The following is a 14,283-nucleotide window of genomic DNA, read 5'->3' on the forward strand; positions in this document are numbered from 1 at the left end:
CTTGCTAAAGGTAAATTTGAATCACATTATTGCTAGCTTATTATGAGACTAAACTGGTTCTCTTCCCTTAGTGTAGATGTTATCGTTTGTTAAGAAAAAAAAATATATATATATATATTGTTGTAAACTTTTCTAGTTTAAGTTCAATTGTGTAAATCCTAAATTAGATTTGGTTTTAGTTATACTTTCCTATTACAACTTGTATTCCTTGGGGATGAAGGAATTTCTTCTCTCCTTTTACTACTATAAATAAAGGCACTATGTAGAAGGGATAACAAATACATTCCCCTACAATGATACACACACCTCTCTCACTCTCTCTTCTCCTTGCCGTTCGCTTCCTCACCTTTGTCAGATAAAATATGCTACAACACATTATCAGCATGCTCCTACCGCTACGCTTAGGAATTTGACGTTGAAGTTTTTTCTGCATTAAAGCAATTCATCCATATCATCACGCAATCAGGTTTTATCAAAACAACGGTTTTAATCTCGATATTTTGCAGCCTTGATAGCATGAACATTCACTATAATGCATGACCCAACTTTACATTTTTTGAATTTTAAATTCTACATAAATTGTGTATGCATTATATTCATAATTGTTGAAATTATGTGAATTTGATATTTGCCATGAATTGCATCAAATACTTGTACATGCATTAAAATATTGAATTGCATATGCATCAAATAGAATTATATATGAATTGAATTGAAAAAAAAAAAAATCAAAATCACCACATGGGTTCTTCAAACCCATGACCCTGAGCAAGCATAAAGCATCAAAGCTCCTTTGAAACCGGACGCACATAGCATCCAAACCCAGAAAATCCACATCGCCTGGAGCGAGACCACGACTTTGCCATGCAATTTTCTAATGAAATCCGACATGGTATTGTAATTTTGATTCGATAGCATTGAAATTCCCAAAGAAATTTCATCAAATTTGGGTGAAATTCTAGTTTGAATTTCTTAGGTTTTTTTTTCCCCGATGTCAAGGTACTCTCTCCATCCCCCAAAACTTGCTTGTTGTCGAACCTATGACCTTATTTTTCCCAAAACACGGCCGTATGCAGCGATGGCACTGGCCTTCATCCCCGGTGACTACACCTAGCTCTGGCTGGGGTGGTTTTCTTTTTTGTTTTTGGTTGAAACACTAAGCCCCAAATCTTTGGGCTAACTCAGTCGCAAAAAAAGAATTTAAGAACAGGGCTTGCATGATGCGGCCCAATCCTTGGCTCGACCTAACACCAGCTCTAGGTGCCATGGTGTCTCGGCGTCGTGAGCCGCACCAGATCCCAGCTCTGCTGGCGCATTTATGTTCCCCCGTATCACATCACACATGACGCGACCCCCGTTTGGGCTCGACTCCTTTTATGCAGCTGATCTAAAATATTGGGCCTTCAACCCACTATTAATATTAGGGCTTGATCAGCCTGTGAAAAAAAAAAAAAACAACACAAAATTCTTAGGCCCACCTGTAGTGGGCCTTGTGGATTTTTTTGGGGGCTCACTTGTTGCGGCCCGTTTAGTCCCTCTCCTCCCCGTGGGCCTGAAGCCTGCACCAGAGAAACCCGAGCCCAAGTTTTGGGCCTGGGTCACACGGACCAAAATTTGATCAATCCATCTGTGGGCCTTGGCCTATATTTTTGGGGCCCGAGCTTCAATTGTTTAATATTTTTAAACAATTTGGGTTTTATATTTTTTCACCTACACTTTAAATTTGGCCCGAAGTCCAAATAATTAATTCAATTACAATCATAGACCTGAAGTTCTATTTGCATATTTTTGTTGTGCTTGCTTGTAGGAATATATGAACCTGAAGTTCATAATTATTTTGAAACTTGAAGTTTCTTAAAAACATGCCTTGTTTGAAAACCTGAAGTTTTCAAACATCACCCATGAAAACCTGAAGTTTTTTTTCTTGAAAAATTAAACCGATACATGTCTATTGGAACCTGTATGTTCTACTCATATGTGAATGGATTGATTTTTTCTCCATTACACTAACCACATCTTGTCCATCTATATTGTGATAGGAACATGTTGAATTTGAACAAACTCGACTTCACCGTTTTGGAGGTCTCTGGAAGGAACTACCTCAAGTGGATCTAAGATGTGAAGCTTCATCTCACTGCAAAGAACTTGCGTCCTACCATTGAAGAAAAGACGGACAACCCTGTTGGCGAAGATGAAAAAGACACTGCTATGATCTTCATCCGAAGACATATTCATAACCCCTTGCAAACTGAGTATCTTGCTGAGGAAGATCCACGTGCATTATTAGTCGCTTTGGCTCATCATTTTGATCATCAAAATGACATATTCTTGCCTGAAGCAAGACATGACTGGCAACATTTGCGCTTTTAAGACTTTAAGTTTGTGAGTGAATGTAATTCTAAAGTTTGTTGAATCCGATCACATTTTGTAACGAAACTTTGACCGAAGAGGATCTCCTAGAGAAGACGTATTCGACATTGTCTGCTTCTAATATTGTCTTGCAGCAACAATATAAAGCTTAGAAGTTCACTAAGTTCTTGGATTTGATCTTTGTTTTACTTCTTGCTGAAAAGCAGCATCAGCTGTTGATGAAGAATCATCAAGCTCGACCTATTAGGGCGACTGTTGTGCCTGAAGCACATTATAGCACAAATCAACTCCAAAACGCCAAAAGAGGCGTGGTAGGGGTGGCCATAAGCCATCCCACCAAGGTCAATAGAGTCAAGGTCCATCCAAGGGAGGAAACAAAGCCCAGAAGTGCTCAAACCTTGCTCTTAAGGCCCTAAAATTCAAGAATAAGGGCAAAGCACCTAAAACCATGGATGCGAACATGTGTTATCACTATGGTTCAAAGGACCATTGGTCCTGTATTAGCTGAGCTCCCAAGAAAGTTGTAGATGAATATCATTCTCGTCGTAAGAAGTTTGAATCAAATTTTGTGCAAGTGGACGAACCAGAGACTACAAAGATGGAGGTTTCTAACTTTCAAGAGGATACCACCCCTATGGAAGATTAGAATATTAGACATAAACAATTTTAGTTAGTTAAAATTGGATAATGGGATCGAATTCCACCTAGTGGCCGAACCCCCCTCCCCCTCCCCTTTTTTTTTTGTTGTTTTTGGTTGATTTTTGAACAATTTTCCTTTATGTTTGAATTATTTGTTGGTAATTTGTTTTTGGATATTAAGTTGTCATTCATTACCATCCTTGAATAAATGAAATTATTTTGAATTGATATTCGTTTTTAGAACTTTTATGCATGTGACCGATTCGATTTAATTTTTCATTCTAGGTATGACTAGTGGGAAAGTTAGTTGTCTGGCAAAAAGTGCAACCATGCACACTGTTTTGCGTGAACACATCTATTTCACTAACTTTATACCTAAAAATGCACATCTGACAACCCTCTCAAGCCCATCCAACCTGATAGAAGGATACGGTAAGGCACGTATAATGTTGTCCAATGGTACAATCTTAACCATTGTTGAGGCACTCTATTTTCCACATTTCGGAAGAACGTTGTTAAGTTTCAAGGACATTAGAGATAACAATTACCACACTGAAACTCACGTAGAAAACAGAGTTGAATTTATGTGCATAACTTCTTACGAATATGGCTAGAAGCGTATTCTAGAGAAGATGAAGCGTATCCCGAGTGGTTTGTATACTATGACCATACGCCCCATAGAATGCCACTATGTGACCGGCCCTACTATTGGGACTGCGCACGAAATTACACTTTGGCATGATCATTTGGGAAATCCTGGACGAATAGCGATGCGCCGAATCCTCAAATCATCACATGGGCATCCGTTAACCCGAAGTTTAGGTTCGATCCAAGGAATCACATGTCAAACATGTTCCATAGGAAAACTTATTACTAAGCCTTCTTATGACAAGATTCGTTCGAATCCTCCCATTTTTCTGTAATGGATTCAGGGGGACATTTGTGGACCGATTCCCCTTCCATGTTGACCATTTAGATACTTTATGGTTTTGGTTGTTTCTTCCACACATTGGTCACTTGTGTGTTTGTTGTCCACAAGGAACGCTGCATTCTCCAAATTGTTAGCTTAGGTTATCAAGCTCAGGGTTCACCCCCTGATTATCCGATCAAATCTATTCGATTGGATAATGCTAGAGAATTCACATTTAAAACTTTTGATGACTATTGCATGTCGGTTGGGGTTAAAGTTGAACATCCTGGTACCCCATGTTCACACCCAGAACGGCCCTGATAGATGCTTTCATTAAGCGCTTACAAATGATTGCTCGATCGTTGGTTATACGTACCAAGCTCCCGATCGCTGCTTGGGGCCATGCAATATTACACGCAGCAAAGTTGGTCCGCCTAAGGCTGTTGTGACATAACCATTTAGTGTCATTCAATTGGTTACCAGATACAAACCCGACATATCTCATCTGTGCATTTTTGGTTGTGAGATATATGTGCCGATCTGCAGCCCTTACGTACAAAAATGGAGCCTCAGCGAATATGGGAATCTATGTTGGATATGATTCTTCTTTGATTATTCATTACTTAAAACCTTTGACAGACGATCTGTTTACCACTCGTTTCGTGGCTTGTTACTTGTATGAGACAATCTTCCCGTCGTTAGGGGGAGATAAGAATGTCAACGTTCATGAAGAACGACCCCACTTTGTCTCATTTAGATCCCCGCACCGCTCAGTCTGAAACAGAAGTGCAACGCATATTACATCTCCAGAGCATATTTCAAAGCATGCCATATGTTTTCACCGATTTAGCGCGTGTGACAAGATCACATATTTCAGCTACGAATACACCTGTAGAGATAGATGTACCAAGTGTACGACAGACCTCCCTCCTGGAGGTCTAAGATGCCAATCTTGGTGATCTACGTACATTAACGGCTAGCCAATCATCTGCCTTTACACAAAAGCGTGGCAGACCCCTTAGTTCAAAGGATTCACACCCCCGAAAGAGGAAATCCACGACACAAGGTCCCAAGAGCCTACCGTGAATCTGATTATCGCTTACTCATTCTATCCAACTCATGAAGAAATTCTAGATTATAGAAGCGTCCTTGAATAAACTAATCATTCCCCTGAGAATCGTGAGATTTTGGTCTATTATGCTAGCTTAAATGATGTGTGGCGTAGAAATGAGATGATTGTTGATAATACATTAGCATTTGCAGTAGCCACTGAGTTCATGTTGAGCGATGACATTGAACCGCGTTCCGTTGATGAATGTTGACGTAGAACTGATTGGTCAAACTGAAATAAGTAATCCAAGTCTAACTCGATTCGCTTGTGAAACATAATGTGTTTGGACCTTGTAGCTCCTACTCCTCTACATGTGAAGCCCGTTGGCTAAAATGGGTTTTCGTTCGGAAGTGTAATGAGAAGAACGAAATTGTGCATTATAAAGCTCGTCTTATTGCATAAAGTTTCTCACAACGCCCCGGATTAACGATGACAAAACTTATTCACTCGTTATGGATGTGATTACTTTTCGCTACCTTATCAGTTTGGTAGTTTTCGAAAAACTGAGTATGCAGCTGATGGACGTAGTAACTGCGTATCTTTATGGGATTTTGATATGGAAATTTACATGAAAGTTCCCGAAGGATTTACATTAAGTGGTTCAAATATTTCCAAACCCCGGAACACACTCTCGATTCGGCTGAGGCGTTCATTCTACGATTTGAAATAATCCGGAAGAATGTGTTATAACCATCTGAGTGAGTATTTAACTAGTTAGGGATATGTGAACAACAAACTTTGCCCTTGTGTGTACATTAAGAAGTCACATTCCAGATTTTCGATTGTTGAATTAGATGTCGATGACATGAACCTCATCAGAACTCCTAAAGAGCTCGTAAGAACTGCCTTGCACCTGAAGTCGGAATTTGAGATGAAAGATCTAGGTAAGACTCGATATTGTCTCGATCTTGAGATAGAGCATTGTTCGGATGGAATCTTAGTACATCAATTGAACTACATCGAGAAGGTGTTGCGCCGCTTTAATGCGAAGCTTTCGAGTACTCCTATGGTCATTCGATCGCTAGATGCAAAACGAGATCCCTTCTGTCCGAAGGAGGATGATGAAGATATTTTGGAGCTTGAAGTTCCTTATCTAAGTGTTATAGGCGCTTTATTGTACTTAGCTCAATGCATTAGACCCTGACATCTCATTTGCTGTTAATCTTTTGGCAAGATACAATAATGCACCTACATTTAGACATTGGACTGGCATGAAAGACATCTTCCATTACCTTAAGGGTACTATGGATTTGGGCTTGTTCTATCCCTATGGATCCTCGAATGATGCTGCACCCCTGCTTATCGAGTCAATTCTCGCCTTGTTGGTTATGCCGACGCATGATACGTATCTGATCAGCATAAGGCACGTTCTCAAATGGGTTATGTCTTTACCGTTTAAGGCACCCGCAATCTCTTGGAGGTCAACTAAACTGACCTTAGTTGCCATTTCTTCTAACCATGCTGAAATTCTTGCATTACATGAAACAACTAGGGAATGCTTTTGGTTGAGAGCAGTAGTGGGCCATATTCGAAGCTCATGCGATATTTATCCCGCCATTGATGTCCCGACGACGATCTTTAAAGACAATGCAACATGCATTGAATAACTCAAGAAGGGTAACATCAAAGGAGACAACACCAAGCACATTACGCCGAAGTTCTTCTTTTCACATTAACAACAAGAGCATCAGAAGAATGAAGTCACGCAAATCCGTTCACAAGACAATTTGGCCAACCTCTTCACCAAATCACTGCCGAAGACGACATTTAAGAAACTTGTATGAGTAAACTTTCTAAGTTATAACATTGCTATTTCTCTTTGGAATTATGTCAAACTCAGGGGGAGTATCCTGAAGAATACTTGTTTGATCTTAATGTACTCTTTTTCTCTACGATTAGGAGCATTTTCCCCACTGGGTTCTTGCTACCTAACTAGGTTTTAACGAGGCACCCACCTTGCGCTAGTCATATCTATGATGACGTCTCGTAGATGTTCTTTTGACTTTGCATTTCTCACACATTTTTCCTTAGACTATGGATTTTGTCCCTCCTCGGGTTTTTGTCATAGCCTTAGGGTTTTTAGCGAGACTCATTTACTTATGCAAGTTCCTACCTTATTTTCCTCAGAATCAGTGCCGACGAGTCGACTTCCTCAACTTCTGCATTATGCTAAATCTACCTTGAGTATTTTGTAAACTTTCCTAGTTTAAGTGTGATTGTGTAAATCCTAGATTATATTCGATCTAGTTATCATTTCCTATTACAACTTGTATTCCTTGGGGATGAAGGAATTTCTTCTCTCCTTTTACTACTATAAATAAAGGCACTATGTAGGAGGGAGAACACACACATTCCTGACACACATCTCTCTCACTCTCTCTTCTTCTTGCCGCCGGCCCCTTCACCTTTGTCAGATAAAATAGGCTACAACACACACACACACACACACACACACACACACACACACACACACATATATATATATATATATTTAAGAGTATCACACATGATTTATTTTTGGGTGTTTCTGCAAAAAAGGATTAAAACCTATTTTGGTAGGGCTGATCATTCTTATGTAATTTAGTTTGTTTGATTCAAATTTCATTATTTTCCTTAAAGATGTAACAACTTCTCTGTGTTAGTTGTTGCAAAATTAAGTGAGTGAATGAGGTTGAGTAAAGCTTGACAAAATAAAAAAATGAGGTGTGTAAAGAGTTGGAGATTAGGGTCGAGGCTATGGGCGCATACAAGGGGAAGTGGTAGTGGAGAGAGAATGAATGAGTCTTGAAGTTTTAGACGAAAACTTAGCAAGGATGCCTGCGCGATGTTGCAAGTTTTAAAGCTATATAAAACATGTAAAAGTTTAAAATATGTATATGTATTGTATATGGAAATTTGCATATACTGAAATCTATTTACATAGTATTTACAACCTTATTTATGATAAGGAACAAAATAGATGTTCAAGCGTGGGGTACTATTTACATAGATTTGAAAATTTATTTACAACTTTATTTTCAATGGAGAACAGAATAGTCCAAGGGTAGGGTAATATTTACATACACGAGGAACAAAATAGGTATTAAAGGGTGGGGTTATGGTCTAAAGCATTTCTTAGAGTATTCTTCTTCTCGTTGAGTGTAATGATCACACCTGTCGTACACGCACATGCCTCTATGAATAAGTCCAAGACTCCAACAATGCGTGCAACAAACCAAAGGATTATGATGCATCATTAAATGATAAAAAAAACGTATCCATAAGACAAATATGGTGCCCTAGGTCTAAGGACGATTGCACTATTATAACAATAAAGTTTCTTATTTGTCTTGTAAGTAAAAACTTCCGTATGAGCACTGGCGAAGCCAAGAACAAGGTTATAGTATAGAGAGAGAGTTTTGGTTCTTTAAGCTTAAAAATATTAATCTTTTGAGTTTTTTTTTTTTTTTGAACAAATAATATTATTTACACTAAGGGAAGGGGTGGGCTTAGTCTCAAAATGGGCTAGCAATAATGTGGTTCAAATTCACCTTTTGCAATACTTGAAATAAGACCTCTCACTTACAATTGAAGAGGAATTCCACTAGACATATTCCACTTAGTAAATGAAAATTTTGAATCTTAAAGGTGCTTTTGAGGAAAATAAGAGCTAATAAATGTTAAATAGACTCATCACCTTAACCAGTATTATAATTTAATATTAACAAATTAAAACTCCTATAGTACAAATATGTTGCTTCAAGTTATTACTTTAGTAGTAATTTTAGCTTAGCCCACCCATCGATTAATTTCTAACTACGCCATTGCATATAAGAACTCTTGTTTGGTCGTGTTTAATGAATTCACCCGACATATTTGTGTTGGTCTCCTTGACACCAACGACTCAAAGACCAATCATTCTATCAAGCGAGAAAATATCATAGGCATTGATCTTCGAGGATTGTCAACACTTAGCTAGTTGAAAATTAGAGGATATGACGAACAAACAAAACATAAAACTTTATTAATTTAAACGAAAGAGAAACTAATCTTAATAAGCAAGGAAACAAAAACCTAATTTAATGGGTTGGGCCTAAAACCCAAACAATAAAAATAAACAACTAATATTCCAACAGAGCTAGTATTCCTACGATCAGGATTATGAACATTTATGATATCTGTATGAGAGAAAAAAAAAACTTGAGATTCTAACTTATTGATACTGCATTTTTCTATTATATATTTCTTGAACTTATTATTTAGGGACATTACAAATTGACTAGGTCTTTGTGTAATTTCAACAATGAGAAAGATATCCTTACAATTCAACTAAATCTTAAGAAATCTCTTATAAATCATTGATTTAGAAGAAGAAATTAGAGTCTAGTGTGACTAGATCTTTGTGTAATTTCAACAGCGAAAGAGATATCCTTACAATTCAACTAAACCTTAAGAAACCTCTTATAAATCATTGATTTAGAAGAAGAAATAAGAGTCAGTGTGAGACTCTTTTTAATTTTTTTGCTAAAAAAAAAAGAAGGTCTAGTGTGAGACTTAGTCCATCTCTGATTCCATAAGTATAAATAATATCGTTTGTCCAAAAAAAAAAAAAAAAACAGAAATAAAACGGTGCTCGGAAATAAAGTAAGATTAGAGTGCAAGTAACTGTTGGGATATGGAAGCAATGTTCACGTGGGGCGAATTGCCAAGATAGTAAAGCATGTGTCCTTCCCTCTTCTGAAACGGTGAAACCCCTCTTGTGCTCCATGTCGACGTGATAATTGTTGCAAAAGGAAAACCAAACAAAAAAAGCCCAAACCAAAAGACACCCACACCCATTTGGATTTCCATCCAAGTCCCCCAAATCCCCAAAAATCCCAAATTCCCATATAAATTCGATTCACTCTTCTTCCTCCTCTCTCAATCGATCAATTTCGATTTTCAGAGGACCAGTTTGGCCTCACACGCAAAACCCACAACCTGGTTCTTCTGATAATATCATATCAGAAGAAGAAGGAGATTGTTGGAGACAGAAACTGCCTGCCATGGGGAAGAAGAGAAAGTCGGTGGCCACCAGCCTAGACGAGGTTGATCGAAGCATGTATACCTCCTTCTGCAGCGCCGCTAATTCCCTCTCTCAGCTCTACACTCAGGCCATGAACCACCAAAAACTCTCCTTTCAAGCCGGTGAACGCCACGCCCTTGTATGTCTCTTTCTCTCTCTACCTTCTTTATTTGTTGATTGTTTATCTAATCGCTGATTCCCTCATTGGGTTTTTGGTTCTACATCAGGATCAAATCAAAGTCACAATTTTTTGTTTCCAATTATTGATAGAAATTGGGGTTTCGTGGTTAATTGGTGTATTTCGTTTGGTTGTGAATTGGGTGAATGGTAGTTTTGAGTGAGCATGTCATGTCATTGCCAATAAGGTTGGATGAGAAAGACACCAACTTTTTCTGTATCTGTAGGAATTGTAATGAATATTAATGTTAAACTTGTCGAAAGTGCTTAAGATAATTGGTGGGGATTTCCAATTGTGAAAGGAATTTTTTGTTTGTAATTGGATATTATATTTACATCTTAATAAACCCTAAACATTAGATAACATGAATGATTTTTATCCCTATGTTGACAAAATGATATTTCTTTTACCCTCCAAACACGGCAGTCGGACTTAAAGTCCGGAAATTTGTATGATTCTTACTGCTGTTCTGATGTTGTTTGGCATAAAACTTCGAGTGGGATATGTTTTTGAAAAGTTGGTTTTGCAAAGGGTTTTGTATTCAACGCTCATGACACAAACATATGTACCATTTCCTTTCTCCAACTGATTGATTTGCCGTTCTCTTGCAAATTATGGTGCAAGTCTCTACTCTCTGTTGAGTTGGGCTCCACCATTTTTTGGAGTAAGAGGTTTTTATGTTCCTTTTTCCTTTCTCCCGTAGCCATATTTTTTGTACATTGTTTTGGCTTTTCACATTTTCTTCCTGCGATATACAGGGTTCTTGTGAACTGGCTAAACCAGCCGGATGGTGTGTGACTTTTTTATGAATTTAAAATTTTGTTAAATATATTGTTTCCTTTTAGTTGATTGAATGTGCGAGGTCTCAAACGTTGCTTTATGCTTCCATTTCAAAATGACATGCAATTTTTGTTGCTGGTAGCCAATAGTGCAATTGGTCTACAATGTTTATTAATATCTGTGCATATTCATTCTTGTATAAATTTTTTGCACACATAATTGCCCTATTAATGTGTAAATTTGCTTTAAAGATGGGCTGCATATCTGTTTTCAACATTTCATTGATGAAACTGTGCTGGATGTTTTTTCAGGATAAAATATATCAGTGGATCTGTAGACAACAAGATGGAGGCTCACGAGTTACAACAGTCGATATAGTAAATTATCTTCAGGTTTGTTTACTATTTTCTATGTTTGTTTTCATAAAGGATATATTGTTCCATCTTGTTTGTCTCATAGTGTGATAACCTATCCAGAGGGCAAAAGAACACAGGGATGTTGCGCGCAGAGACATACACACGAAGTTGCTTCTTTGACATTCAAACTTTGTGTAAAACAAAACGGTTCTATCAAACTTAAGTGTGTCTTTCTTTCAGGGATGTTATATATTAGTGACGGCGTTAATTTTTTTAGCAGAGTCCATTAAGCACACACCCTTTGTATCAACTAACTTTTTACGGGTTTATTATATATTTTAAAAAATATTTGCAGTTTATTTGGATGATGTCACTTCCTCTCTTCTGTACATTCTATCCATCCCTCATGTAACATGTTACTAATGCATTCTTGAATCTCATGTTGATTACTTGACATTTGCTCTTTCTAGACTTGATGTACATGCTAAGTATATATCTCGTATATGTTTGTATTTGCCTTCTAGGAGAGCATAGGGTTAGGTGTTACTAGATTAAGACCTTTTATAAGTGCAACATTGTGACCTATGGTTTCATTTCAGATTACCATTGCTGTGGTTCAGCTGAACTTTTGTGAGGGTTTATTTCCATATTTTTCCCAGTTGAAGAATTCCAACCTTCTTTTTTCGCCCAACGGAAGGAATTAATTTCATGGTTGGCATATTCTGTGGAATTGGGCCTGTATCCAGAATTTAACTTTCGAACCTGTTTGAAACTTTAAACATTGCACAGCTTAATGATTCTCCTTTTTTCAAGGGAATACTTTTATACCCTTTGTTAACTAGAAACTAAGGGCTTGTTTGGTAACCATTTGATTTTTAGATTTTACATTTTGTGCTTGAGATATGGGGAAAGTATAAGGAGGAAGGAGGGGTGATGAAGGGTGGAGGAATGATGGTGGGTGAGATGTAGAGAAATGTATAAGAAACAAAAGTATACAGTCCTCTACTCTTCTTCATGTCTTCTTTCTACTGTATACTTCCCCCATATCTCAAGCACAAAAAATAAAAACTAAAATAAAAAACCAAAATGGTTATGAAACGGGCCCTAAGAGTTTGGTTTTCTTAGGTGGTTCTTACCAATCAACATCCATGGAGGAATGTTTCTAAACCTTGGTTTTGTACTGATAAGTTTATTTCTTGTGTGTATGGATCATGCCTGTTTTTTAATAAAGAAATTCATGATATGTAGCAACGGATGTGCTCTTACAATATGTAAAATTTAATAATCTAAACCTCATTTGTACAGCTTACAAATATCTTTCTTATCTCCATGCAGAATGAGTTGGACTATTGTGGGGAGGAGCCATCAATGTCCCCTAGGTTGCCACTCCAACATCAGCATCTGCAGCCCACTGCTCATTTTTCAAACTCAGGTTTCCCAGTTACTTCTGGGTCATCTGGTCCAACAAATACTGGGCAGGGAATTCGTTCTGAACAATGCGATCACCAATCTAAGAATTCAGTCTTCTCAAATGCTTTGTCAAGCCCTGTTCGCCAGAGTCTTCAGCACTATCACATTTCTCAAGATGGATATTATCCAGGAGCAGGTCTGCCGTCTGGAAATGGAGCCCGAAACAGTGAACCTAGCTTTCTCCACCCAAACCGGGATGCTAATCCTCCAAGTTCTAATGATACCTCGATGGACATGCATGCGGATAGTCCTGGTCATGATTCTACCTACTGAAAATGTTCAGTTGGTTCATCCAAGTATTTCCCATGGGACGGTGTCAGAAGTCTTTGGAAGAACCCTGACAATACAAAGCTCCTCTCTGGTGCAATTCCATAGGGAAGACGGCACATGGAAGCGGTAATGCAATCAATTTAATTTACTTTTGCTGTCTTGTTTGAGAATGGCTTGGTCTTCTCCATCTTCTGTAAGCATCTTTTTTGTATTGCTTTTTGTTTCGTTTTGTTTTACCAAAAACCGTTGTGTTTCTATTAGGCATTGCTTTTAATGTTGAAAGATTATCTCTGTAAATGTATTGATTCTGCTTTACATGACAATTGAAGATTTCAGTCATTAATTTATAAATTAAGATCATGAACGCATGAAAAATCCTTGTATTCGAACCCGATTCTTCGCTTGCCTCTGTCGAGTGTTATGCAATTGATCCCACCAAGCAGCGACAATTGCTTTGTGATGGAAGGCAATCATCGTCAACATTTTTGTCTCGGGAACTTCCATAACGGCGAATAATCTATCTTCTTCCACCGGCCAATCTCAGAAAACTGACTTTCTGCTTTTAATCATTACCCTTTGCGGAAACTCTATCGTTGTCGGCGAGTAGTGAATAAGAGACATGTCTCCTATTGTAAAATGAATGGCATTCGAGAAGCTCTCATTCAAACAAGGACTTTGTCTGCTCAACCATTTATGGAATCCATTAGTTTGATAGAAATCCCAAAGGGTTATTTGATTAAAGATTGAATTGAGGATTACAATGGAAGCAGCCAATGGCTTAAATAATCTGATTACAACTCCTTGGGACAACTCAAAGGTCATAGGTAATTAAAAACGAACGCAAAAGACATTAATCAGACGACAAACGGAAAGTCCGATTTTTATTATAGAACTTGAAATGTAGCTTGGAAGCCTAAACGGCCTTTGGCAAAAATTCATTATATATCACGACAAAGCTATGAGTTTGAATCATGACGTCGTTCCTTTTCTGAAAATATATCATGGGCACAAATTGGAGCTCAAACGCCAAATTTGCAAATTCGCTGCATCCCTTTGTCTTATGTTGGTCTATTTTCTCTTCTAAGCTATTTGTTCTACATAATGCCCGCTTTGAACGCAGAAACCACATCCTTTGAGGCAACAATTGGAAAGTGC

At 37.9% G+C, this 14,283-nt stretch overlaps 1 protein-coding gene across 1 annotated transcript; it reads left to right on the forward strand.

The window, feature by feature from the left end:
• The first annotated feature begins 9,805 nt into the window (after nucleotides 1-9,805).
• LOC103927893 lies at nucleotides 9,806-13,467 on the forward strand. Its single transcript, XM_009336857.3, has 3 exons — nucleotides 9,806-10,213; nucleotides 11,344-11,424; nucleotides 12,724-13,467. Exons 1-3 carry the CDS (start codon nucleotides 10,055-10,057, stop codon nucleotides 13,129-13,131), a joined length of 648 nt encoding a protein of 215 aa, XP_009335132.1. The 5' UTR covers nucleotides 9,806-10,054; the 3' UTR covers nucleotides 13,132-13,467.
• The last annotated feature ends 816 nt before the right edge of the window (nucleotides 13,468-14,283 follow it).

Source organism: the organism of the source record quoted next, unplaced genomic scaffold (genome assembly GCF_019419815.1).
Source record: "Pyrus x bretschneideri cultivar Hongxiangsu unplaced genomic scaffold, Pyrus_bretschneideri_v1 Contig49, whole genome shotgun sequence".
In the NCBI taxonomy this organism is placed as follows: domain Eukaryota; kingdom Viridiplantae; phylum Streptophyta; class Magnoliopsida; order Rosales; family Rosaceae; genus Pyrus; species Pyrus x bretschneideri.